The 27487-nt window shown below is 44.4% G+C and overlaps 1 protein-coding gene and 2 long non-coding RNA genes across 3 annotated transcripts; 1 reads left to right on the forward strand and 2 right to left on the reverse strand.

Annotated features, from left to right (window-relative positions):
• Positions 1-559: 559 nt before the first annotated feature.
• Positions 560-3991, reverse strand: LOC147651477 (uncharacterized). Its single transcript, XM_086842777.1, has 2 exons — positions 2991-3991; positions 560-2766 (listed from the first exon to the last, which is right to left on the reverse strand). The coding sequence occupies exons 1-2, from the start codon at positions 3912-3914 to the stop codon at positions 2656-2658; spliced, it is 1035 nt and encodes a 344-aa protein (XP_086698903.1). The 5' UTR covers positions 3915-3991; the 3' UTR covers positions 560-2655.
• Positions 3081-21649, forward strand: LOC147651478 (uncharacterized). The gene is made up of 3 exons (XR_015274085.1): positions 3081-5045; positions 14394-14452; positions 17567-21649. It is a non-coding gene; the product is annotated as an uncharacterized LOC147651478 (long non-coding RNA).
• On the reverse strand, positions 11030-27161 carry LOC111932515 (uncharacterized). The gene is made up of 3 exons (XR_002866188.2): positions 26528-27161; positions 15378-15408; positions 11030-11996 (listed from the first exon to the last, which is right to left on the reverse strand). It is a non-coding gene; the product is annotated as an uncharacterized LOC111932515 (long non-coding RNA).
• Positions 27162-27487: the final 326 nt, after the last annotated feature.

Consider the following 27487-nt stretch of genomic DNA (forward strand, 5'->3'; position numbering starts at 1 on the left):
CAAATGGTAGGGTCGGTTCATACCGATGCACCTGCCTCTCAGCCAAGGCATCTTCTACCTTCTCCAGGGCTTTCTTCGCTTCTGGGGTCAGGGTCCTGGGAGAACCAAGCTCCTTCTCCCCCTTCAAAAGCATGAAGAGGGGGGCTAGGTCCTCAGTAGTGAGGCCCAGCCAAGGCCTGACCCAGTTCAAGGTCCCACACAGCGAATGGAGGTCCGCCAAAGTCTTCGGATTGCTGTTAATGGCCAATTTTTGCGGCACAATGGTCCGCTCAGCAATCCGCAGACCCAGATACTTCCAGGGCGGCATCCTCTGAACCTTGTCCTCCTGGAGCTGAAAACCTGCAGATGTTAAAATGTTAACCACTTGGTCAAGAGATTGCGTAAGTAGATTGTCATGGGGGGCGCATACCAGGACATCATCCATGTAATGATGGATGATGACCTCCCCCATTTCGGCGCGCAAAGGGGACAGCAGTGAGGCGACATACCACTGGCAGATAGTGGGCGAGTTCTTCATGCCCTGGGGCAATACCCGCCAGTGGAATCTCCTCACTAGGGCTTCTTGGTTAAGGGTTGGAACTGAGAAGGCAAACCGCGGGGCATCTTCAGGGTGTAGGGGAATCTGGAAAAAGCAATCTTTAATATCAATGACGGCCAAATTCCAATTTCAGGGGAGCATAGTCGGGGTAGGCATCCCTGGTTGGAGGGGCCCCATGTCAACAATGACTTTATTAATAGCCCGAAGGTCACGGAGGAGCCGCCACTTGTCCTTCCCCAGCTTCCGGATGACAAAGACCGGGGAATTCCAAGGGCTCATGGTCTCAACTATATTTCCCTTCGCTAGTTGCTCCTCCACAAGTTCGTTGAGCGCCTTTGTCTTTTCGAAGCGGCCACTGATCAATCCAAATAGCTTCATCAGTGGTCCAATCTAACTTTTGGAAAGGGCGCTCCACAGTGGCCGCTATCAAAAATCCTGAGGGGTTTTCGGGATCTCTATTTTTACCCCACATTGTGACATTAGGTCCCTCCCCCACAAGGGAACTTGGAAATCCACAACGAATGGGCGTAAATTTGCCAATTGCCCATCCGGCCCCATAATTTGCACTACGCTCTTTGAGATTTGTGCCAATTGGGTACCCCCTATACCCTGTATTTTGCCAGCCACGGGTTGCAACTCCCAACGTGACGGCCATCTCCTTTCGGGGATGATCGTCACATCTGCCCCCGTGTCAAGCAGACCCTTCATGTTGATTAACTCTGCACCTTGCTTGACACTGCAATCAACTATAGGTTTGTTTTCTCCCACCACCTCTGCCCAGTAGACGCCTGGTGCATGGTCGTCTACTGGGATTCCTTCAGGGACAGGGATGTACTGGGCAATGATGTGGCCTTTGGGAAGGAAGTATGGTGGGTGATTGCAACGCGCCAAAAGAATGAGATCCTCCGGACCACCTGGGAAGGTGATCGGGGAGATCTCAATCTCTGGGGGTGTATGCTTTGTGTCCCCGATGGCAGCGTACTTACACACGTGTCTGTCGTCCATCCGGTTTCCCTCCAGTGAGTCCACAGCAACTACTATCCAGTGCTGGGACCGAAACAGGATGTCTTTCACGGTTATCAAATGTCGTGTCCGGTGAATTGTCCAAGCCTGGGAATGTGAGCCCCCCTCCCTCGCGACACCTGCCCCATTTGTAGCATCACGCGGGGCAGGTTCGTGCTGCTCCCCTAGTTTTTTTTTATTAAACTTTCTTTCGCCCTCGCCCCCAAGTTGCTCCCTTGGCTAGGGTGTGCTGCTGGGCAATCCCTAGCCATGTGCCCCGGCTGTCCGCAGCCATAACAATGTAGTGGTGGACGCGCTGGTGTTGCTGGCATTGGCTGCGTCATGGCTGCGGTTGGTATCTTCCTCAACAGCGGCGGTGGTAAGGCCCTGGACATCCCTGCCATTGGAGCTTTCTTGGTGCACGCTTCAATCAGGGTGTCCAGCGTTGGGGTAGGATAGAGCGGCAGGCTGAAGATGATTTGACGGCAGAGCTCGTTGGCGTTCACCTTCACCGCTTCCAACACCATTTGTTCCTGGAGCTCCGCCTTTTCAACATGCCTTTCTACCTGCTTCTGTAATCTATCAACAAATTTATTGAAGGGCTCATCTGGGAGCTGGTAAATACTCATTAGATGAACTTGGGGTCCCTCCTCAGGCAAGGTATAAAATACCTTCTCAGCAGTCTCCATGATTTTTTTTATCACAGGCCGGGGCAACACCCTGTCCTGCTCTTCCAGTTTATCCCAATCCCCTTCACTGCACAAATGTTCCAAGGTTAGAGGGACTCCATCTGCGACATCCACAGTTTCATTACTGCGCAAAAGCTCTGGAAAGATGGTTTCCAATGATCTCTTCCATCCCTGTTTCCACAGCCTGAAATCGGCTGAGGAAAGGAGACAGGACTTAGATCATGGGGAACCATTTCATTTGCTGAGAAGGTAGCCTTTAATAACCCTTTAAAATACTCGCTACCCCTCCCAAACTCCTTCTGTGCCTTGCACAGCTCCCTCTTTGTTTGGAATGAGAAGGCTTCCCATTCTCGGGATCGCCCTCCCCTCCCACGAAAAGACACCGGTGCGGCAAGGGGGATATTTACCAGTTCCGGGTTCTGGTTCTCATGCCCAGCTCCCCCGATTCCCAAAGCGTGGGAACCGGATGTTGAAGCATGGGAACCGAAGGGGGAGCGTGGGAACCAGGAGCCGGAAGGGGCGGGACTGGAGGACCCACTGAGTAGGAGGGTGAAGGGGCGGAGTGGTAACCGGAAAGGGAGTGGCTTGGAGGAGTGGTGTTGTCAGGACCCACCCTTGAGGAGGAGGAACTTCTTGAGGGGTAGTGGGAGGAATCATGGTAGGGGGAAGGGGAGGAGTTAGGGAACCGGATGTTGAAGCATGGGAACCGAAGGGGGAGCGTGGGAACCAGGAGCCGGAAGGGGCGGGACTGGAGGACCCACTGAGTAGGAGGGTGAAGGGGCGGAGTGGTAACCGGAAAGGGAGTGGCTTGGAGGAGTGGTGTTGTCAGGACCCACCCTTGAGGAGGAGGAACTTCTTGAGGGGTAGTGGGAGGAATCATGGTAGGGGGAAGGGGAGGAGTTAGGGAGGAAAGGGTTGAACTTGGAAGGACGGAAGGGATTATGGGAAGAAGGGGCACAAGGGAAGGTCCCAGCTATGTGGTCCCCGCCATCTTGTGCCCTTCGGGAGCCATTTTGTGGATCACAGGTAGGATAGGGGAACATAGGGGAGTAATGGGAAGAAGGGGAAACTGAGGCACAGGGATCCGGGGGTAAAGGCTGGGGATTTGCAATGTCACACAACGGGGGATTTTGAACCTGGGGAGTATTTAACTGGGGGTTTACAACTGGGGAAGCAGGGGAATGGGTGGGTGCTCTGATAGCTTGGCCAGGGCTGCCAGGGCAAAGGTTCTGCAGGAGATGTGGGGAGCCAGGGATCCTAGTACCCTTAGGGGAGCCCTGCGCAGGGCAGCTTGCTCTGCAGGTCACTCTGCAGGTCTCCCGCAACTCAGGATCAGGGGGAGAGGAACACGGGGAAGGAGAAAGTGGGGAAACTGGGGACGATTGGGGTGGCTGCTCTTGCACTTTCTTTTTTGCTATTAATGCGCTCCAAATTAAAATAAAAAGTGTAACCAATTTAGAGGCTGATTTGTCCTCCTCATTCACTAGTTCAGTTAATTTAATTCCAACAGAATTCCAAAACTCCACCGAATTCACCTGGTCGGGGGTTACATGTAGGAAGTGCAAGAACAACCATCTCACTAATCGCTTAACCCTCCCTTTTGAAAACTTTTTGTTCCCCCCTTCAAGGATGCCCACAACTTGGAAATAAACTCTCATTTGCTGAGCCGACATACGCGCCCCCATTCTGCCCCCGGCTCAACAATCCTACCACCCCCTAGCAGCAAACGCGAACTTTAAGAACTAAAAATAAGGGTCAGGACTGGGCTACAACACACTACTCCCTCCCCGAGAGAGTCACAACACCACACAGGGGGTCCACCACACACTCCCCCTCTTCCCCCACTGGGGAATACTCACCCAGTCCTGACAGGAGCTGCAGGAGATGTCCACGACCACCAAAGCAATCTTCGGCACGTCAAAGACTGCTGCCTTGATCCCCAGGAGCGCCACCCGACGAAAGTGGGTCTGCTCTGCACTGGGGTAACTGCTGCCCACAGTCTTTTGTAAATCCACAGGAAAGGTTTACACGACCACTCCGGGGGTCTCCTCATGGCGGAGAGGCCCCACTTTGGGCACCAGCTGACACTGCCCGCTCTCCGGCCACTGGTGTTCTGGCTAGCTCTTGGCCAATGGCAGTGCCAAGAGTGGGGAACCACATGGGGACTATGTTTCCCAGCGCAGAACCCCCAGAGCTCTGCGTACACCGGGCTCTGTAGCTCTCGGGTGTCAGCAGTCATGGCGAAAGGACCTGAGAGGAATCAGTTTCTTCAACTTCCCAGGAACAAGTTTATTTATAGGAACAGGGAGCTAGACAGGGTGAGGGCTGGGACGACGGGAAGAAGCCTGAGCCAAGACTCCCCGAGCACCTCTGTGCGTCGGGTTATAAGGACAGTGGGCGGTCAGAACATCAACCAATGGGAAGATCGTGAGGGAGGAGTTGGGGGAGTGGAATACAACATCAAGGACCAATGGTAGGGACGCAGGGGAGGGGCGGTGGCTGTACAAGCAATGGGGCATCGAGGAAAGGGTGATGAGCAGGGAAGGGACTAGAACAAAAGGTGGGGTTTACATTGACTGATAGGGCTCGGGGGCAGGATAAAGGTGATGGATGGGGAACACTCTGGAAAAAGGGGAAGGGCTTACAATGATTGAGAACTGGGGACAAACCATTCAGGGAAAACAGGGGAGCAACTGGGGCAAACCAACTTAAACTTAACATCAAACAAGCATCAAACGAATAGGCGGCAACAAGGAAACACCTTTCTGTATATGGGAAACTCCTGCTGTGTTGTGAAAACAGGAATTCCTACCATGGTAAGTGGTTGGGTAGCAAAGCCACCAGATCCAGTGAAAAGCCAGGAATAACTTGGGAAGCCAGCTGGAGCCTGGCCAGTGCTTTTTGAGAAGAGTTTGAGGTATTGTAGAAATCTCAGCTTTTGATGATTAACTGTGTCTTGGACAAGATAATCCCTCCAAGGGCTGTCTCCTTGATTTGCAGGACACAGCAGAACTTGCTCAAACTGCAAGATCTTTGGGAGCAGTTTGCCACTCCCACAGATTTATGGGAACAAAACAGAGCCTTGGGAAAATGGTGGGAAAATGCACACGAATTCCTGAAATTTGGGTTCCTCATTTACACTGAAATTATTTTCTGTCTGAAACAGGACTTGGAGATTTAATAATCCGTGTTTTAAAATACTTGAGGCATCCAGTGGAATGAACTGTACAGATTTTGCCCTCTGTTGTGCTATGAAAATGAAATGTATGGAAGCTGAAGGCTTTGCTGCTGGAAGCCTCATGGAGACAATGTGGGTGTTGCCTATGTTCAAAGCTGATCACTGGTTTGTTTGGGTTTTTGTGTTAAAAGCTGGAACTTTAAAAAGAGGCTTCTTTTGATGAATTTCCTGTTCTGTGTTCAGGTTTTGTCAATTTGTTCAGCAAATTCTTTCAAGATGTAAACGCAATACATAGTGGAAAACAATAGGAAAAAAACTAAAAAAAGGATAAAAAAAAAGTAAATTTAAATTTGGTTGAAATTTGACCTTTCAGGGGATCCAATACAATTTGGATGAACTTTAGATCTGAAATATCTCAGCTTTTGCCTTTTTTCCCAGCTCAGGGCACATTTTCTTCCCAAAGATCTTGTAGAGCTTGTGGCTTGTGATGTGTTTTTGCCATGCTCTGCTTAACAATGGGATGGTCCCCAGATATAATGATTGTTTCAGAGGATTTGAAGAGGGAGCAGCAGATGTTTAGAAGCCTAAGCCTAACCCAAACCCTTACCCTCTCCTAACCCTAACGCTTAACCTCAAAACCCTAACCTTAGCCCAGACTAAATGATATGTTAGAGAATTTGAAGAGGGAGCAGCAAATATTCAGAACCTTAACCCTAACCTACCCTACCCATAACCTTAACCCTTAACCCCTGAACTCTAAACCCTAAACCCAACCCCAATGCTAATGCTAACCTTAACCCAACACTAACCCAAATCTAACCCTGACCCTAACCCTAAACCCAAACCTTAAAACTTTTGGGTTTTTTAGAGTTTCTTTGGAAATTATTATTTCCTTGAAATCTTGGCAAATGGTTCTTTATTAGCTTCTCTCTCCTCCCTAAACAAGCCCAACAGACCTGAGCCCCCAGCATTTTCGTGTCCAGAAAAATCTCACTTCACTTGAGGCCTCACCATGGAATGGGAAAAGGGTCCATTCAGTGGAGATTTTCTGCTGAGTTTTCATTAAATTTCATGGTAGGATTCCAATTAGTTTTCAGCTGGGGCTCAAAAATCTTCTGTAACTGCTAAAGCCTCAGGGAGATAACACCTCCCTGCTCCCCCAGACCTGGTTCTTGCTGAAAATTTGCTGCATGTGTTCTCATGAAACTGAGAATTTTCAAAATGTGTGGTGCCAACTGTATGTCCTTCTTTTTGCTTTATAACATCAGGTGGGGCTGATGAAATACAGTTGTTGGGGTGGTTCAATGAGGAAAGTCCTGCATGTGTCGGTATTTGGATGAAATTACCTGGATTTTAAAATTTTTTTATTTAAAAGAAAACACTATTTTTCTTATTGACTGTGTATTTTAAAACACCATAGTGAATGAGGTGGTAAAATCTTTGGGAAGTGTGTGATCTAAATGACTGGCATGTGAGGAAAACAGATTTTCTGTAAAAAAATTAATTTATTTAAATCAACCTGTGCAACCAAAGTCATGCACATCACTGGGAGCCTAATACCCATGAAATCACTGTTCACCACAATCACAACAGCACAGGGCCCTCAAGGCTCCTGATTCCCTGTGCATGTGTAGCATTTCAGGGACAGAATTAGGGATGGGAGAAGAGCAAAACAGCTGAAAAAATCTTGGCTGATTTTCCAGCTTGAGTGGCTTTTCCAGACATGCTAAAATAATGCAAATTTAAATGTCTCCTATTTTGCATCAAGCTGATAACTTTATTGTCAGCTTTCATATTCTTTAATCTTTGATTACTTCTCCTAGGTGCTATTTATTATATCCTAGAGTCCCAAAATCCCAGAATGGTTTATGATGGAAGGAACCTTAAAGTCTATCCAGTGCCACTCTCTGACTTGGGAGGGACAATTTTTGTTAGCCCAGGTTTCTCCAAGCCCCATCCAGCCTGGCCTGGGACATTTCCAGGGATCCAGGGGCAGCTACAGCTTCTGTGGGCACTCTGTGCCAGGGACTCCCCACCCTCACAGGGGAGAATTTCTTCCCAGAATCCCATCTAACCCTGCCCTCTGCCAGTGGGAGGACATTCCCTGTGTCCTGTCACTCCAGGCCCTCATAAATAGTCTCTTGTCCATATCCATGAGGTTTCTCACAATTCAAGTGTCCAAACATGAGGGGACTGTACCAATTTAGCTCACTGGTATTTTAAACAAAGTTGGTTGAATTAATGTGTCTCTCCATTTATTTCTAATTTAATTGTGGTCTCTAACAGTGGTTAGAGCTTAGTGATGGGTAACTGCAAGAGACAAAATGTCCCAAGAACCACTTCTCTGGGAATTACCCAGGAGAAAAACAGGATTTCTATTCATGAGGTTTAAACAGCATCAAGAAATTGCTTGTTTATTGCAAATCTTGCTTGTAATCTTAGCAGGCCCACTGGAGCTGAAATTCAGACTTTTATCTCTTGGGTGCTTTTTTGTTTTCTTTTTAACCTTTCAGGTTAATATATTTTAAAAACATATAACTCTGAAAAAAAAAAATCACCTTTTGGGAGTAAAACCTTCCTGATATGAGGGCACTTTTGGAAAGAAGCTCTGATTGCAACAAGTTGAGCCCTGTAAAACAGCTTAAAGAGAGTTTGGGCACCAAAATAACTCTTTTTTCCATCATGAAGCATGGACCCAGCAGAGACTTTAACTCAGCAGCACTACCCACAGTCAGCCAACACCTCAGATAATCACTTGCAAGGCTCTATCCATAAGGGAATTTGATTTTGTCACTGCTTTCCTTGCTAACATCCCCCTCTGCTCCAAAGTTGCTAACCACCATTTCATCTCAGATTGTCAAGCTAATTAATGTAATTAAGTTAAACTCATGCTGCCACCCACAGCTGTAGGTGGCAAAGCCATTTTTAGGGAGTTTGCACCTTTGGTCCCCCACAGCCGAGGCAACATTTGCTAAAATATCATTGGCGTCTTCTCTTGGAGGAGGAAAAGCCAGGGTGAGCTTCTTGTGCTGGAGCTCTGCTGACGGATGACATCTCTTGTGTGCCATTTGCTCTGATTTTGGGCAAAGGAGGCACAACAGGCTCAGGATGAAGGTGATCTGCAGAGGTTTGGTCATCTCTGAGCTTTTCCTGAAATGTCTTGGGGAGGAAAGGGAAGGGCAGGGATGCCCACGAGCTGTGAGGGCCAGAGGCCTTTGGGGATTTGTCGTTCTGATTGGGAACGGCGATAAAGAACGACATAGACTCTCTAGGAGTCACAACAGGAGAATCTCTCTAGTTTATTGCTCTAGGCTTGTCTTATAGACAGATACGTGGAAAAGTACAGAAAAGAAACTCTTATTGGTTAGCAAAGTGCTACATCACCATCATTGGTCAGTAGGGCACACTACCCCCCTAACTCTCTCCTGCAAGGAAAACAAGAGGACAGACAAACAGCACCTGGCAGTTGTTTTCTGTCTCTGAGGATTGTTTTGAAATCCTCCTATGAAGTTCTCAGGCTAGCTTCTCAGGCAGGACTGAGAGGCCATGGGCCTGCAGTTTCTGCAGCTCCCTGCAGCCTGTTCCAAAGCTAGCATCCATAGGGATTGGGTGCCTGTAGCCCCTTTCAGCTGGGGAAGGCACAGGGACATCACCTTGACTCAGCCTCGTCCAGAAGAGGACACTGCTTTAATCCTCTTCCCGTGAGGGAATGGACAACATGGATATCAGGATGCTTTACTGCAGGGACGCCAGGATGCATGGGAAACTGGAGTTTTGGGGACAGGAATCTTGTTAAAGTGGTGTGATCTTTGTGTCAAGAGCAGGTGGGGGACCAGGTAATGGAGAACTCAGTGTTCCCCAGTTTTCTTTCACTGGTGTTTAACCTATAAAAATGCTCTCATCTCCAGCTGTATAGTTTGGTATAAAATGGGAAAAAGGAAGTTTAACAGCCTTCTGCAGTTTCTGTTGCCTTCCCATCTGTCAAAGCTTTCTTTTATATGGAGCTTTCTGGCTTCTATGAGTCACTGGGGAGGCTCTGCCTTGATTTATGTTGCAGTGTCATAAAGCAAGGTGTGCTCAATCCAATGCTAATAAAAGCTAATGATACAAGTAGAACAATAAAAGGTGGGACAATGCTAATGTTATACCTTTCTGAGAGCATAGAAATAAACCTTTGTCAAGTTTTCTACCTCTCGGTGTGGGTGTTCCCCCAACATCTCAAGGTTACATTTACATATTTTAAAGGGTTTGGTATTTGTGCTGAATTCCTCACCATAGAGGACAATAGTGGTGTATGTGTGTTTTTTAATCACTGATTGATTTGTTCTCTATGAAACTTTTCAGTTGTTTTAGCCACAACGAAAACCCTCACTTCCATGGAAATCATTCCTGGGTTTTGGTAGCTGAAAATCTGGTCATCTTCCTGATTTTAGGAGTTAAAACCCAAATGCTGTGCTTTCTCCACAGGAGAATGAGGCAAGGAAGTTCCATCCTACATCTGGGAGTAATTCCCAGCTTCTGCCTGTTGGTACAGTGCTGCACAGACATCCTTCACTTATTGGGTCTGGCAGGGGAGAAGCTTAGCAGAATTTCAGGTGTCAAGCACAATTAGGTGTTAATTAAAATGATCCATTTGCTTGTCCCCCAAGGTCCTCTGCTCCAGTTCAATGACAACATGCAATAAAAATATCGGGGCACGTTTATTTTCCAGCTGTCCCTGTGACAGGGCAAGTGACAAATACCCTGTGACAGAGGGGGAGGGAAATCTTGTGAGTCCCCCTCTACTAATTCACTTTTTCTTGGGTATCTTGTCCTGGGTGCTGGGAGATTCTGCTGGAAGGGGTTCACAACATACAGAATCCTTGAAAACTCAGCATTACACACATAGTATCTAACTGCCATGTAATTAGGCTGATTCTTCATTACCCCCACAGTAGGGAAATTTTGGACTCTGTTGCTTTTCAGAATGAACCAATGCTTGGCTTCTTGTCTTATTTTTTGCTTTCATTCTTTTCCTTAAGGTTTAAAAACTTTAAAAAAATATTTTACACCCTCTAAACATTTAAAATACATGAGTATTTTTATCCTGAGTTGCTAAGCATTGCCATTTGAAATATTTCTTTCCTATATTTCGATTTTTCTTATCTTCTGGGGCATAAATTCTGATATATTTGCACAGCATAAAATCCCACTGTGCCCTCAACCAATATGAATGCAAGGTATGACTTGTATTTAGGAGTAGGAAGTGATCAGTTCCTGCCCAAAGCCATAGGAGAAATATTCTTATCTTTCCCACTGGGATTCAAAGCCCAGGAGCAGAACAACAACCATGTGACGTATGTGAATAATCATAACTTGCTGCTCCAGCTGGAGGGTGGATTGCTCAGTACTGATGGGTGACAGTGTTTTGTCTTTGGGTAAAAAAAAAAGGAGAAAAAGTTGTAAACGAAGGGAAAATAAAGGAAAAGAAAAAATGTTAAAGAAAGTAGAGTTTGATCTGGTCTAAATCTGCTTGGTGATATTACAAGCTGAATATTAAGCTAAATTCAGCACATAAACATATGTTCACCCAGTTTTTTTTGTGGGATGGGAGTAGTGGAAGAATGGGAGTGACACAATAAGTTTTGCATTACTCCTCTCTTTTTATTTTGTCTCCTAAACTCTGTATGTCTCATTTTCTTCCACTTTGAACACTCCCTTCCAATGTCCCACTCCTTTTCTCACACTGGCAGCTTAGTATTCTCTAGAAGTTTGCTTTCCAGTCCTACCCTGCTTCCACCTCCTCTTGGCCTGTGTCTCACTGGATGATTCACCCACTTCTGCTGTGGCATGTTCTCCCTGCATCCGGATGCATCTCACTTTGCATCTCCAGCTCTAATTCTTGTCACAGCTGATCCATCAGCATTAATTCAAGGCCATAAATTAATTACAGATTCATTTTGCTCTCAGCTGGCTCTCCTCTACTTTGCGTCCCTGGGTCTTTCCTCTCCAGCCACACCGGAGACTTGGCTTGTGAGGTTCCCGTGTCCTTCACCCCATCCTTCTCCCTTTGTACTCTCATTTCCACTGGGATTTCTCCATTCTCAACTACCCATTCCTGATCTAAACCTTCTCCATGACTTTTTATGAGTTTTGTGTCAAATAGAGAATTTATTTGGAGTAGAAATTCAACTCCTGTTGGCACAGCAAATAAAATGGAGAGTATTGAATCCCAGCATATGGGAGAAGATGTCATGGCAGTGCAAGACAGGCTAAAAACTTTTGGGGGGAATGACTTAGACATTCAGAACTGTGACAAAACTGAAGCAATTGATGCCATTGTAGGTCCCAATCCTGTGGATTTTGGAGCTGATGAGATTTGCTGTTTCAAAGTTGTAGTGTTACAGGCAAATCAAATGTCAGAGAAAGGGAAGCTGGGAATTTTTGCGTAGGAAATTAAAGGGGGAGGAAGAGTTGCCAGGGAGGATGTTGTGGTGCTCCTTTCCACCTGGGAATGCAGTTTTGCACCAGGTTTACAGGATGTGAGATGGAATGCATCACAAATAAGCAAATTTTCCTTGCTGTTAGCCTGGTGTTGAAGTGGTCAATGCTGGCAAAAGAGAAGACAGAAAAAAATTATCAAGTGTTAATTAGGCCTGCTTTGTTTAGCCAAAAATATCTGAAATGTTAAAAGAGACTGAAGAGAGACAGGAAGTCAAATCCATGATGGAAGATGGGTGTCAGGGTGCTTCTGTATGAAATCTGTTTTTCTTTTGTATTCAACAAAACAGATGATTTTACGAGAGTGTTTGAAAAGTGGAAAGGATGGACCAAATGATCTGCCCCTGGATTTCTGGAAGTATCCAAGGCTAGGCTGGACAGGGCTTGGAGCAGCCTGGGCTAGTGAAAAGTGTCCCTGCCCATGGCAAAGGGTGACACTGGATGGGCTTTAAGGTCTCTTCCAACCCAAACCATTCTGGGATTTTATGATTGGTGAACAAAGATAATCTCTAAAATTATTCACTAATAAGGTATCAGGGCAAATTAATAAGCAAGACAAGTCTGATATCCTGTCAAAAAATATCTTACGTGAACAACTGTTCACCAAATATTTACTGCTGGGAACAAATAACAAGGTAAAAGATGGTCAAAAGCCACCAAAATAAATTTAAATTAGTTTTGTAGGAGAAAAATTTAGTGTCTGATGCTTAGGAACAAACACTGATGAAGGAGGAAACGCTTGAAAATCTTTATGAAAATCAGTTCGGTATGAAATTGCCTTCTTTGGAGCGTCTCTCATCTGTGTGTTTGTGTTAGGATTAAAATTTTTCCTTTTTTCTTTCTTTTTTTTTTTTTCTTTTTTTTTTTTTTTTGATCAATCATAAGATGTAAGAACAACCACATCAGCAGTTTTGTCAGCAGAGAACTGAAGAAAATATTCAAACATGTACTTAGCCTCAGCCTCGATGATATTTGAGGGTAGTTAAAAAGGCTTTTCAGGGAGAAATCCGATGCAATTAACCAGCTTCCGATCTGCCTTATCAGCAAATCACATATTTGTGTGTGGAGACAAATGCTGACACACAGCTCTGGAAGTTTACTGAGTTTACTGCTAGACTGAACTAAAGAGATTAAAAAGGCGTTTGAGGCAGAATCTGCAAAATGAGCCTGTTGATGAAAAAGAATGAGTTCACTCTCACGTTTCATCAAACAGATGAAGGTGTAGAGATCTACAAGGGAGATGGTGAAGGACAGTTTACAAGGGCCTGGAGTGACAGGAGAAGGGGGAATGACTTCCCACTGCCAGAGGGCAGGGTGAGATGGGATATTAGGAAGGAATTATTCCCTGTGAGGGTGGGGAGGCCCTGGCACAGGGTGCCCACAGAAGCTGTGGTGGCCCCTGGACCCCTGGAAGTGTCCAAGGCCAGATGGCCTTGGTTAGATGGGGCGGGGAGCAACCTGGGAATGTGGAAGGTGTCTCTGCCCATGGCTGGGAATTGGAATGATGATTTTAAAGTTCCCTTCCAACACCAAACATTCTGGAATCCCCTGATTCTATGATCCAACAGAGGTGGTTCACTGGTACCACAGGATCCATTCCTGCTTTCAGGGAATATTTAAGAGTTACCTTTTTGATAACAGTGGTTCTAATTTAATTTTTGATGATTTCTTTATTTATTTTAACTCTTCAGACAGCTGTGCAGTCAATCCTGCTTCCAGACACTATCCTGGGCTGGGTACTTCAGGTTCCTCCAGACTCATCACCCCAGAAGGCACAAAATCCTTTATACTTCCTGTGAGCCTTGGACAGCAAAGTTGTCTTTCTTTGCCTCAGTGACACTTGAGACTGTTGCCTCAAATTAATTAAAGGTGTGACATGAACACATTAATTAAACGCCATGAACACCTGCATGGATCCTCTCAGTCATAACTCATATCCTGTTAAATTGCTTTTGCATAATAACAGACATACTTTGGGACTGAGCAGAACTGAAAAGGGCCCTCCTGAAAGCAGACAGGAAAAAGCCCCTCCCTTGCAGGGGCTTTGGCTTGGCCATGGCCTTGGAACGGGGCCCAACCTCATAAAAAACCTATGAGAATGTTTTAAGCACACTTGGGACAAGATAATTTCAAATGAAGGTGACACTTGTGGTCTGAGGCAGCAGTGAAACACCATGATTTGGAGAGGACTCTGCTTGGGGACTGAAGATTTAGTGGCCTGTCAAGCTCAAAGTCAACACAGCAGAATTTAATGCTGTGTAAATGGGAGCCAAAGACAAAGCCCTTGTGAATCCACGGGATAGATATGCACCTGTCCCACAGCTGCCCTCTCCAGCATCAGGGCTTTGCTCAGAAATAACCATTATTCCTAGCAAAAAGAAAACACTATTGATTTTCAGTCCTCACTGAAGCTTTCTGAAGTATTTTTTACGTGAGAGAAAGCCTTTGCAGTTTTTAAATTAAAATTTCCTCTCTATTTTTTTCCCCCCGTTAAAAATCTGGTCAGGTGAACTTGTGAGCACGGCCAGAATTGGATGCATTTGAGACTGATCCTTGAAGGAAGGAGTAAGTAAGAAATGTCTAATCCATGCCACACAAAGATGTGCAGGACCCCAAACAGCTGGAATGTCTCTGACAGTCAGTGACACTTCTCCTCATGAGCTGCTTTGCTTTTTTTTTACTGAGCTCCCTCTCATGGAGTGCTTTGGCTACCTTTAACTGCATGTTGTGATTTCACCTGGCAGCTTTCAGCGCTCCCCAGCAGCTGAAGGATGTGGATAAAACATGAGAAACACTGTAAGAAAACAAAGCTGTCTCTTGTAATATTTGAGAGCATTTTTAAAGTGAAGTTTCTGTGACACTTCAGTGCAGCAGCGCTTGGTGAAAGTGGAGAGGTGTTTTATTTATGAGTTTCAATGAAGTTGAGGTTGCTTCTTCCTCTTTCGTATAAACCAGACAGTCTTAGGAGTAAATAACATCCCATGCTGGGGAAGTGCAAGATAAATGCCTCTTCAAACTAAGGTGTTCATCCTAGTATGGATTTTTTACCAATTTTTTAACATGTGGGATGCATATTCTCTATTTCATTTCAGACAGACTTCTCTCTTGCACCTGTCTTTCATTTTAGTGATATCCTATTTTCCCCAGTTTCACATCCATGTAGTGTTTGTCTGAAAAGGCTGTGTTCACATTAGCTCAAAGCATGTTGACTTTATTCCTGGTCTTTTGCTACACAAAACTTGTTAAACTTTCCTGCAAACACACTAATTATCGCTGAATGTAACTATTTTTAAATCAGATGTCATTTATTCTGATTTTGTTTTGATCAGGAAAGGATTTCAACAAATTTCTTGTTGGATTGATTTCAAACTTATTTTTGAAAAACTTTAATCAAAAATTAATTCTTGATGAAAAGAACAAATAACTAAGCAAGCTAAATGCTTGTGGAGTTTAAACAGTCGCAGCAGTTCTCAGGCCTGAGAATACTTACCTTGTCCCCAGGTTTTCCTCCTTTGTTTTTCCTACAGAAAATAAAGGAAAAGAGAGAAGAGTTGAAATAACAAGCCTAAGTGCCTATTTGTTGATACTTCAATTTTCTTGCTATGCTACCAAAAAAGAAAAAGAAAAAGAAAAAAAAAAAAAGAAAAAAAAAAAAAAAAAAAAGAGGAAAAAAAGACTCTTATGGAATCTTGTGGCAAGAATCCCTTTAAAATGAAGCTAAATTAAGTTGTTTGAAATGTGACCTTTGGCAAAATGTTTCAGTTATTGTCATCCCCTTTCCATTCCCCCACCTCCATGCTGCTCCCATTTGTAGAGCACACCTGATTCAGAGCATCTGCCTCTAAACATGATGAAGTTGTTATGGAGAGAACGGCTAGAGAATATTTCTGTGGAAAAGTGGAATCCCTCATTTGTTTGATGGAGGCTGCAAGGTGTCTGTACTACAGAGCTGAACCCCAGCACAGCCAGTTTGCTGGATCTTTTGGGAGTTTAAGGGATGACAAACCCAGGAGCCGCTGGGCCAGAGATTGCCATGGACACTGCAGGGAGAGTGGGAGGATGAAAGCTAGACCAGGGGCAGAGAGATAAAGAGAGACAGCAGGAAGCATTTAAAGAGCTTCAGAAACTTATGAGGTAGAAGGTTTTAGAAGTAGGAGCCTTCCCTGGGAAGGCTGCTGCTTAATTTGGGATCTGTTGGGATAGTTACAGCAAAAATGCTGGGGTATTTGGCTGGTTTGGAGGGGAGTGTCTCCATGGCAGTGTTTTTCTGTCTGACTGGTTACAGAAACAGGAGAGAACCGAGGAACTCTGGTTTTTGTGCCAAGCTCACCTTGATGCTTTGGAAATTTACACTCAGAGGCAAAGCTGAAGTAGACCCAGAGGATCACCTTGTTTTTGGGGCTGCATTAGTGGTCATGTACATCTGTGCTCATGAGTCACTTTGCTGCTGAGGGTGACTCAGGAAGAATCCAGGTTCTTCTTTCTCTGGACACCCAGAGAAAGCAAAGCCAGGGGCGAGTTAGACTAGTTTGTATTCCAGATCTATTTCCCAGCCTGCACCCCTGACATCTGAGCAACCTCAACTCACTGAGGAGAAAAGCTCAAAGCTTTGGAAAGAAAGGGTGTAATGAATGTTTTCCAAAAGCAGGGACAGCAGGGAGCACAGCTCTGCAGAAGGGCTGAATCCACCTGAGTGGGTTCATTCTCTGTGTTTTGTGTGATGAATGAATGAGCTCTTCCTCTTTCATAGATCACTTCAATGCCTCTCATCTTTCTCTTTCTACCCAAAGAGAAAAAATCTCCAAGACCAACTTTATAGAGTTTGGTAACACTCACAAACTTTTATCTTTCCTAGAATCAGGAGGAAACAGAAGTCTGAAATTTCTTTACAAATGTATTTGAAGAACTTGTTTTTAATCTTTCTGTCTTCCCAAGTTTTATAAATAGACCCATATTATCAATGTTGTGGTTTTTTTTCAGAAAGGAAACTTCCCATTGTTGCTATGCATTCCTAGCTAAGCTCTGTCTATTCTTACGCTATATATTGTCTTCCACAGAAGTTTGAAAAGTTTTGGAGCTCTGACTTCATTCTCAATATGTCCTTTCCCAGTACTGTGGTGGCACAAGAGGAAATTTCTATGCTCAAAACAGACTCAAAGCAACTCAAAGCTGTCCAGACTGCAGAGAGGCTCTGGTAGCCAAATCATCTGGTGCCTATGGGGGTATTCTGACTCAGGGTGGACCTACAGGGTTATGATTTGGAACACACAGGTCCCAGTCCTGCAGTCTTAAATGCAGAGTGCAGTCAGAGCCCCCCAGTAGAGTCAATTCATATAAGCTTAGGAAAGTCTAAGCCTGTTACACTGATGCCATCTATTTTTATTTGTTTGTTTCCCTTGTATATCCATTTCATTTATTTTTCACAAAGTGATTCCTCTATCTGTTTGTCTGAGATATCACATTTCTGCTAAGTCCAATTATTTGTGTGCATTTCTTTTTCTGCCATAGTTCTGTCCTCCCTGGTTTTGATCTCTTGCAGGAGTACACACTTTTATTCCTCTCCTCTCTGGGAAAAAACTGTGCCTTAGAGCCACCAGACAGTAATTATGTGCATAGTGTACCATTTTTTCTTGCATTTAGAGTAGTTGCAGTGGTAAATAATATTTTATTTCTCTTTAGTATTCAGGGAGCAGAGAGGATGAGCCTGGCGTGACTGTCCCTGGGCGATGGCAGATCAGAGCACAGACATGAGGCTTCTTAACATTTCATTCCAGTGCCCTGTTAACCCCGGGAGCCAGCAGCAAACCCAAAGATCTTTGCCAAACTCCAATCTCTCTGTTCCTCCTGGACAGCACCTCACTGGTAAATGAAAGTATTTCCGAGTCCAGAGTGGGTCTGTGACATGAATAAAGCCAACACATCTGCCCTCTGAGCTCAGAGTCCAAGTGAATGCATGAGTTTGCAATTTCATGTTTGAAGTAGTTAAAATGGGTGAAAACAGCCAAGCTCCAATTACATTTCAGACAAAAAGCCTGATTAAGCTCTGTGTTTTCTGCTGCAGTAAAACATGTGAAATACAAAAATTCCCAAGAGGCAGGAAGCACAAAAATGCTGCCTCTTATTTATTTGCTTGATGTGACGGCACAATTTAGAGAGGGCTGTGCTGAGCCAGGGTGGAACAAAAGCTTTGTCCCCCTACCCTACTCTTCAGTGCATCTTCCCATCTCTGTTAGGGATTTCATAATGGACCTGGAGATAATTTCAAGCTCCTGTTGATCCGAGATGAGTCAGACAAGCCAGCGCGATGATGAAGCAGGCAGTGAAATTCCAGCATGCGAGGGAGAAGATGAGAATTTGCTCATGCAGAGATATTCCCCAATCCCAGCAAACATGGAAATCTGGAGTTTGTTTTTCACAGGCCTTTGTGCAGCAAAAATAAACAATCACTTCCATTTACACCCCATGTCAGGGTGAGCTTTGTCTCACACTACTAAAATACCAGATGGCTGACATTAAAACCCTGAAATCTGCTGTGGCAAATCTTTGCTGCTCCAATTAATATTTTTCCATTACTGTAAAACAAGAGGTTAATTGTTAAAATTACATGAACAATACTGGCAGCAAATGTTTGTTGCCCAGAGAAGCTGTGGCTACCCCTGGATGCCCAGACATGTCCAAGACCAGGTTGGATAGGGCTTGGAGCAGCCTGGGACAGTGGTAGGTGTCTCTGCCCATGACAGGGGATTTGAGCTGGATGAGCCTTAAGGCCCCTTCCAACCCAGGCCATTCCAAGATTCTGTGATACTGTGATTTGTTAGCTTTGTGGTCATGGTTGTTTCCACACTTCCCTACAAGAAAACTTTGTCAGCATTTATTTACTCTTCACCTCCCCTGTCATGTGTTTATCTTGCTACAACATCCTTTGCTGTCTTAGTGCCCTGGCTTTTTGTGCAGCCACGTGAGGTTTCATGCAGCAAAAAGTGAGGTTTTTCACTTCTCACACCACCTCCCTCCTTCTCTCTACTCTATTTTAGTGCAAACTCTATGTTGCAAGGAGGAAAAAGAATTTAGTAGAAAATTTGTTTTTCTGTTTTCAAAGACAGACACCAAAAGCTTTATAAAGCAATCAGAAAGGAATGAAAGGACAGTCTAGCTTTGGAGAAGCTTTATTACACTGGGGAAAAACCCTGCCTTATGCAATTTTCTGTGGAATGATCCCATGCTGTCCAATTTGCCGGCTAACATTTTAATTGGATAATCCTACAAATGCTAAAGAACTGATCTGACTGCTCAAATAGGTTGAGTGAAATATGGGAGCGGTGTGGAGGTCTCTTGGTCTGACAGCTGGGAAGTGAAGGAAAACTTCTCTCTGCATGTCTTTAGCTGGTTTTCCTATGATTGGCTATGGCCTTTTCATGCCTCTTGACCACTGAAGGTCTAAGAGGTGGTGAAGCCACTGAAGGAGGTGGCTTTTCCTGCCCTCTTTAGAGATTCCTCCTAGGATAAAGTCCAGATTACTGTGTTAGGTAGGAAAAAAGTGAAGCTCCCCTAAGTTCAATGCCTGCTGAAGAACGGCAAGAAACGGAGTATCTGACCTACTCTGCTTGGGTTTGACCATAAAATAGTTTCATTTCAAAACCTTAGAAGAAAATAGATGAATTAGAAATATTTTTACCTTTCTAGACCTTTTACCTGATACTTGATTTATCAAAGAGTCATAGAATGGCCTGGGTTAGAAGAGATATTAAAGCCCATTCAGTTCCACCCCCTGCCATGGACAGGGACACCTTTCCAGGCTGCTCCAAGTCCCATCCAGCCTGGCCTTGGACACTGCCAGGGATCCAGGGACAGCCACAGCTTCTTTGGGTACCCTGTGCCAGAGTTTCACCACCCTGACAGAGAACAATTCCTTCCCAATATCCCATCTAACCCTGCCCTGTGGCAGTGGGAAGCCATTCCCCCTTGTCCCGTTACTCCAGGCCCTTGTCCTGACACTCCATTTTTCCTGTTCGCTTCTTCTGGAAAGGAACAATTAGATCACCCTGAAGCTTCTTCTCTCCAGGCTGAATAATCCCAATTCTCTAAGACAGATTGAATCCTGTGGTGCAACACCAATCCCCAAAACTGCTGCTGAAATCTGCTGGTGGATACATGATTTTTTTTGATTCTGCTCCATTGTAGTTGCACTTCTAAAAATGAACCAAATAATTCAATGTTGCTAATTGAGAGGAAAAACACATTATAATCTTGGGTGTATACATATGTACATATACACATACAATGTGCCAGCTGGGAATACACTCTCAGCTCTGGATGAACCTATGGACAAAAAGCCACATATGGGCTACTGGATTCACCATCCTCTGCTGCATCTGGCTGCTCCCCTTTTGGGGAGGAACATCAATAAACAATCAATAAAAAGTAGCCTTTCATATGTTAACCCCCACCCATCAGTCTTGCTCAAGGTTAAGACTGAATTCCTTTACTTGGAATATTCAGTGGGGTTTGCTGGATCTGTACTTCAGTGTAGTTCATCCTATGTAATAAAATAAGTGTAATTACAGCTGTAAATCACTTTATTAGTTCTTCTGCACACCAGCCAGTATGTGACATAGTGAAAACATCTGCTTTACAGAGATAACACATGCCCAGGTCTGCTGTTACTTTTTGTACTGTTATACGTTTAATTCTGAGTATTTTTCTTTCCTGGTTTGGCAGCTGAAGCGGGAGGTAACCCAGTTTGTGCTGCTGTTACTGACCCAGCTAAATCTTCTGCTTCAGCCACGATTGGTGTCTAGCCAGGATCCTACCAACTGCTTTGTTTTATAAGTGCTACAGAAATCTGCCTCTTTTCTATGTCTGACCAAAACATGGGCTTAATGAGTCTGGGATAAAGGAATAAAGAGCTGGGAAACCATGCAGCTCCAAGTCAGTGCCTCAAGGCCAGGGGCTGATTGTGCACCTCTGCAAAATGTCTGTGATCTTACAGACCTCTCCCTTTCCTGCAGGTGACAGATACTGGGCTTCTCTTCATTGCAACACTGCAGGTTTGTAAAATTAAAACCCCCAAGGGTTTTATTTATGTCTCAGAAAAAAATCTGGGTTCTTAGCTCTGAGAAGTCTCATTTTCCAGGATGGTGGATGCTCTGGGGAGATAGCTCACTGTCTTGGACTAAGCTACACCTGGTGGAAGATGAAACTCCTACCCCTCTGGAAATAGTTTTTGTGAGTCCTCAGCCCAGGCATCTATAGCAAGGGCTGCCAGCTCTCTTGCAATGCTCTTCAGGGCTCTGCCTCTCTCCAGGCCATTACAGACAGGGAATTACTTTGGGAAGCTGGTATTTAGGCTGAAACTCCTGAAAGATGGATTTGAACAGGAGCTCTTGGTGGCTATGTGTGTTCCCAGACTTCTGCAAAAATCAGAGAAAGCTGGTGCCACATGAGGAAGAGCCTTGGACACTTCCAGGGATCCAGGGGCTGCCACAGCTTCTAAGGCCGGGGCCTCACCTCCCTCTGAATAAATTATGTCATTGCCTTCCAAGGAACAGGTTCATAATCAGGAAGAAAGCCTTGGGAATCTCCCAGATCCCACATATTTCCGTATATTTCTTTTCACAATGTCTAAGCTCAACTTTTGTAGAGGCTTTCAGAAAGAAATCCAGAGCCAGAAGATGCTGTCACAGAACATGAATGGGACACGGCTTTGTGCTCCTCACTGAGAGCTGAATTTCTCACATCAATTAAATAAAAAAGGAATAAAAAGCCTTGTTAGCACAAGTATTGACATAATTTCTCCAAGTTCTCTATTTGAAGAAGGGAGGTGTCCTTCAAACAGAAGGGCAGACTAAGCAAGAGTGGAAAATAATTTCAAAAGGACAGAGGAAGCTACTCCATCTTCAGGAGTTGAAATGGTGCATAAGATTTTGAGTTTTCCTTGGTAATTATTCAACTGTAACCTTCTCAATGCCTTGTCACTTCTTAATTTATTCTGTATTGTAAACACCTGCAGGCGCAGATGGCTGAGCTATTCTCTAAAGCTTTGGCTATTTTGCACTGCTAAAATGAGGTAGGGCACTGGTGCAATACAGATTAAGTTTGTTGTGGAGATCTGATGGAATATTCACACTTCTACATTTTTGCAGTTCCTTTGAGTCTGTCCCAGCAAACTGGCTTAGGATCCTTCAGCACCCTCCTTCCCTTAGGTAATACCTTCTGGTGATTGAGTTATTTGTTGTTAATCTTTTATTTTAGTTACTTTTTTTTTACCCCTGATTTGGGGTAGCAATATTTCTCTGGGCCAGATTTTGTTTTCTGTGCTTTCATAATTTCAGGCAAGGCAGCAGGATTCTGATTCTTATTATATCCCTGCCCTCTGTTATGGAATCATGGAATCAGGGGATGGTTTGGGTTGCAAGTGACCTTGCAGCTTATCCAGTGCCATCCCAGACAGGGACATCTTCCAGTATCCCAGGTTGCTCCAAGCCCCATCCAACCTGGCCTTGGACACTTCCAGGGATCCAGGGGCAGCCATACCTGCTCTGGGCACCCTGTGCCAGGGCGTCCCCACCCTCACGGGGAACAATTCCTTCCCAATATCCCATCTGACCATGCCCTCTGGCAGCAGGAAGCCATTCACCCTGTCCTGTCACTCCTGATGAATTGTCCCTCCCTGGCTTCTCTGAAGGCTTCTTCTCCTTCATGTTCTGGAAGGTTCTGTGAGGTCTCCACATAACCTTCTCTTCTCCAGGCTGAACATTCCCATCTTTCCCATCCCAGTTCCATAAAGGAGGTACTCCTGCCCCCTCAGCAACTCCATGGTCTGCTCTGAACTTGCTCCAGCAGTTCCATGTCCTTGTGTCTGGGTCACAAGAACTGGACACAGTGCTCCAGGTGGGGTCTCACCAGGGTGGAGCAGAGGGGGAGAATCTGAAGTTCCATCTTAGTAAACAATGTTTAATTGATCTGTTGCATTTTCTGATAAGTAAAATGAGGGGGAAAAATCAATTCCCATCATTTGCTGCAAGCAGTCCTTGGAGGCTGTGACCTGAATTCCAGCAGAGCCAGGCAGGATGGACTTGGATCTTGACTAGTGATGGACATGGCTGCAGCATGGAGAACAACATTGATTTCTGTTTCCTTTATCACTGTGCTCATCACAATCAAATCCCTCTCCATGCACCAAGGGCAGAGGAAAAAAGGGATTAAAAGTCACTTGTGACCTCCACCAGTCAAATACCTGAATTCCTTAAGAATACTCATTCTGTCCTAGTGGGTAGCCACCCACTGGGAAATTTTCCCTGTACATGAATTAAAAAGAATGGAAAATTTATTACAACAAAAAAAATTGGAACAAAATCGTATTTTCAGAAAAAATAAGATGTTGTGGGTTTTGCATAACATATTTACATTATTTTTATTAAATCACTCAAAACTAGCTGATGGTTTACAAAGCCACTGAAAATAACATCTTTAATACACAGTAGCCATCTAAGAATAAAGAAAAAACCCTATTTTTTTCACAGATTAGAAGTATGTTGTGTTTATTATGCTGATTTGGGGATTGGAGACAGCAAATTGAAGTATCATTTTTCCAGTTCATTAGGATTTGACTTTTGACTACTGCTCTGCAATTGATTAGTTTAATTATGCAGATACAAAATGTTCTGAAGGCCATGAACATGGCCACATTCTACCTATGATAAAATGTGCTGTTGGTAAATGATAATGAGAGTTTTTCTAGAGAGGGAACTGCTCCATTTGGCTGTGAGTCCGAAATCCACCATCTCTTGTCAATACAAGCCATCGTGGTGTCCTGTAATTAATACATGGAGCATACATGTTCTTTGAGTGATGGAAATTGCATCTAAAGTGACAATTAGCCTCCACCACAGAGCAAGACTTTCACACTCCATTAACAATAAAATTAGGAATAGCATTTTCTCAGCATAATCCATGGTCATTATAAAGCCATCCATGGGGATCAAGAATTGTGGTTGTTATTGAAATGTATCATTATAACAAGGGTAATGATTGCAGTATTCATCCAGCTGTAGTCATCAGTTGCTCTTTTTTGCTCTGATTTGGGTAGGAAAAATCTGCAATTAAAAAGCACATAGTCACAGAAAGTCACTGCAATTATTTTTGTGCCACTTCTGTGCTTTAGAACTTCATTTTCCAGAAAATTCAAGAAAGAGGCAGAATAAACATTATTTGGTTTTCTAAAATAAATAAATGACAATTCAAATTCTATGTAAGTTGATAGGATCCAGCATGTGTACCTAGATATTAAACGACACTATGTAAACATTTGACTAATTGTCATCTCTCTTTCCCTTTCCTTGCACTCCTGATTCTCAGAAGATGACTCATGTAATGACATCACTGTTTTCTGTAGGTCCCCTTAAGTCACTGGAAGGTCACAATTAAGTCACACCTTCAGGCTGAACCATTTCAATTCTACTTTCATCACAGCAGAGCTGCTCCATTCCTCTGGATTATCTTGGTGCCTCCTCTCGACTTGCTCCAACAGATCCATGTCTATTCTGTGTTGGTGCCCCCAGCTCTGAGGTCCCCAGCTCTTTTTCCGCTGTTTCTTTTGACCAGTCCCCTTCAAGTTTGATAGTTTCCATTTAATTGTCCAAATCCTCTTAAACCCAGCAGTTCCTTTCATTTTACACCATTAACCTTAAACTGATGGCTCACAAATCTGTCTCCAGATGGGATATCTTTGACATGGAGGAAAGCCCAGTTCACGTCACCAAAATTTTTTTTTTCTCCATACCTTAATCATTTAAAAGATGTTCAAACTGAACACCAGTTGTTAACCCTCTAGAGTCTGACTGTAGGTCCTTATTCAGGAAAAATAATTGCATTTAATTTCAAACTTAAATTTCTTGGATGTCAGTCAAGTGTGAGTGCACTGGCTGTGCACAGGTGTTTTCACAAGATTTCAAGTGTCCTGTGCCTTTCTGCTTCTTCCTCTTTGCTCTACAAAATCCCTTTCCCGGTCTCCAAAACAACCTGCCTGTGAGTTGCTGAACTCTCCTGCCTCAGTGAATGCATCCTGGAAAGGCATTTTGCCAATTTTGTGTAGTTACACCAACCAGCACTGGGTGAAACTGGTTTTGTTGACACAACATCTGGGGTGTGTGCATAACAGGGACATGTTAGTGAGATTTCATCTCTTGCCATACAATTAATAGCCTTGAACATATGCTTAATGGGGACATTTCCAACAACCTTTGCTGGATAACAGGGGTGTTTAAAGAATGTTCCTTTCTGCCTGCATTCAGCTGAGGTGCAAGTGCACGTCTGAGAGGTCAGGTCTGGTGGTAAATGTTTCACTTGTGTTTTATGGCTGTGTTTGCTGATGTTTCCTGGAAAACAGGAAATTAGGAGAGGCAGCAAAATCCAGAATACATTTAATTCCTCCCATCTAAACCAAATAAATTCAGACTGCAAATCAGGCATACATTTGTGTATTTCTAGTAGCAGAGCAGTCACATAGCAAAAGTAATGCCATTTCCCCCGTTGCTGTCAGGGCTTTTAGATTTTGTTGGAGAAAATTCCTGAAAAGTATAATCTAGGCAAAAACCGGGAAACTCTTTTTGTACAGAAAGTCATGCTAGTTGATTGCCCCTGTTCTTTCTGGCCTGACTGGTTTTAAATGGATTTACTTTATGCTAATAGGGATCTTGGGACCTTTACTTCTCTCAAGCCTATAAGACATATAGGATGAGCCCTGGAGCCAAAGTTTGTGACTCCCCTACAACATTGAAATTCAGTGCAACAAAATAGTGGGGTTTTTTGTTGTTCCCAGTGAAATAAGTAGAAGGAGATAATGTTATATTTTGGGGCAGTTCAAAATGTTTTGAAATGTTGGTTTTCCTGCAGCTATAACCATATTAACCACTTTAACAATATTTTTCCATTTAGATGTATTTTTAGATGAACCACAGTTAATTTTTTTATATTTCAGAATGAAATAAACTTCTATTTTAATAATTAGACACCAATCTCTTTCCTTTCCTTGCTTATTTATTGAAATCTGTTAGGGCTCCTATTTATTGCAAATAACTAAAAATAAAACAGTTCTGCTCACAGCTTAAAATGTACAGCTTTTTAAGAGACAATTTTTTTTTTCTCATTGTCTGCTTTGGCTGGGTGGAGTGGTAAGGAAAGTTTACCTACACCAATTATTCCTTATTGTTTTATAGAAACTTAATTAGTCTTTCAATGGCTTCAGTATGTGACAGCCAGGGAGTTGTTGTTGTATTACAAGTGAGATTTTTTTCCTTTGAATAATGCAATATAAAATAGAAACTGTGGAGTATTTATCCTGTGCTCCCTGCCCAGGTTTCCTCTGCTCATAACCAAGCTGAGCTTTTCCATCTGACAATATTTACAAAGTAAAAATCTATTTCAGTCAGTAAACGATATTGCTGCTAATAGCTTGGACTGCAATCCCATAAAGAGCTTAAGCATATGGATAATATCTGCTGGAGTTAATTGAGCTGCTGGCATCATTGGAATGACAGACACACAAAGACCTGGGAGCAGGAGCTTGGCAAGCTCCTCTAAGTTGTGTTGGGGTGTGAGATGCCCCTGGAATGGGATCTGGGGACCATATCCCTCACTCACCACATGATGCTGGGCTTCAAGATCCCTCTTTTGGGATGATCCAGCCTGACATGGTTCACTTCTCATGGAGAATCATTAAATTATTAAAATTGTTCACTCTTGTAGTCTGGTAGGGCCCTCATGGGCACCCCTGTGGACATCCTCAAGCTTCAAGTCATGGTGAGCCTTAGGGAAGAGGGAAGCTCAGGTCACCGCCTGGCATCACTGCTACTATCATTTCTCAAAGCTGATACCTTTTACTTTAGGTGGAAAAAGCAGAATAGTCAGAAAACAGGGAGAATATGTTGGGAACCACTTTTGTAACTGTTTTTTAAGCTCTATCTTAGGCAAATCAAGCTGTGTTTGAGCAGGCCAGTTCTGGCCATGCAAATGGGGCTCCAGGGTGTTGCTGAGGTGGGTGGTGGGCCAAGCCCAGCACGTGTGGAATGGGAAAGGCCTGGAACGTGTTGGTCTTATTTGGGATGCTCATGAGCATATTGATGGTGACAACAATCCTGAAGGGCCTGGAGCATCTCAGTGCCCAGGAAAGGCTGCGGGAGCTGGGGCTGCTCAGCCTGGAGAGGAGCCCCAGCTGAGAGGGGCCCTCAGGCCTGGCTGGCCCTGGCTGCAGGGAGGGGCAGAGCAGGGCCCGGGCTCTGCTCTGGGGCCCAGCAATGGCACCAGAGCCACGGGCAGGGCCTGAGCCCAGCAATTCCCCTGCCCAGGAGGCAGAGCTTCTGCCCTGGGCACTGCCCAGCCCTGAGCAGATTGTCCAGAGAGCCTGGGGAGTCTCCTCCCTGGGGATATTCCAGAGCCCTCTGGACACAGTCCTGGGCCCTGGGCTCTGGGATGGCCCTGCTGGAGCGGGGAGGTGGCACCACATGAGCCACTCTGGGCCCTTCCAACCTTACTCATCTTGGGGTTCTATGATTCTCTTCCAGCAGAGTGTTGAGGTCCAGGTTTTGAAAGTTATCCTTTCAG

The sequence above is a fragment of the Cyanistes caeruleus genome, chromosome 9, assembly GCF_971803275.1.
Source record: "Cyanistes caeruleus chromosome 9, bCyaCae1.hap1.1, whole genome shotgun sequence".
NCBI lineage: Eukaryota > Metazoa > Chordata > Aves > Passeriformes > Paridae > Cyanistes > Cyanistes caeruleus.

What these genes read in the sequence shown, in the direction of transcription:
- LOC147651477 (XM_086842777.1), bottom strand. Translation starts at nt 3,914, where the DNA reads ATGGGGGCGCGTATGTCGGCTCAGCAAATGAGAGTTTATTTCCAAGTT. An exon ending in CCCCTTCACCCTCCTACTCA is followed by an intron (nt 2,767 to 2,990) that starts GTGGGTCCTCCA and finishes CCTCCTACTCAG; the next exon opens with TGGGTCCTCCAGTCCCGCCC.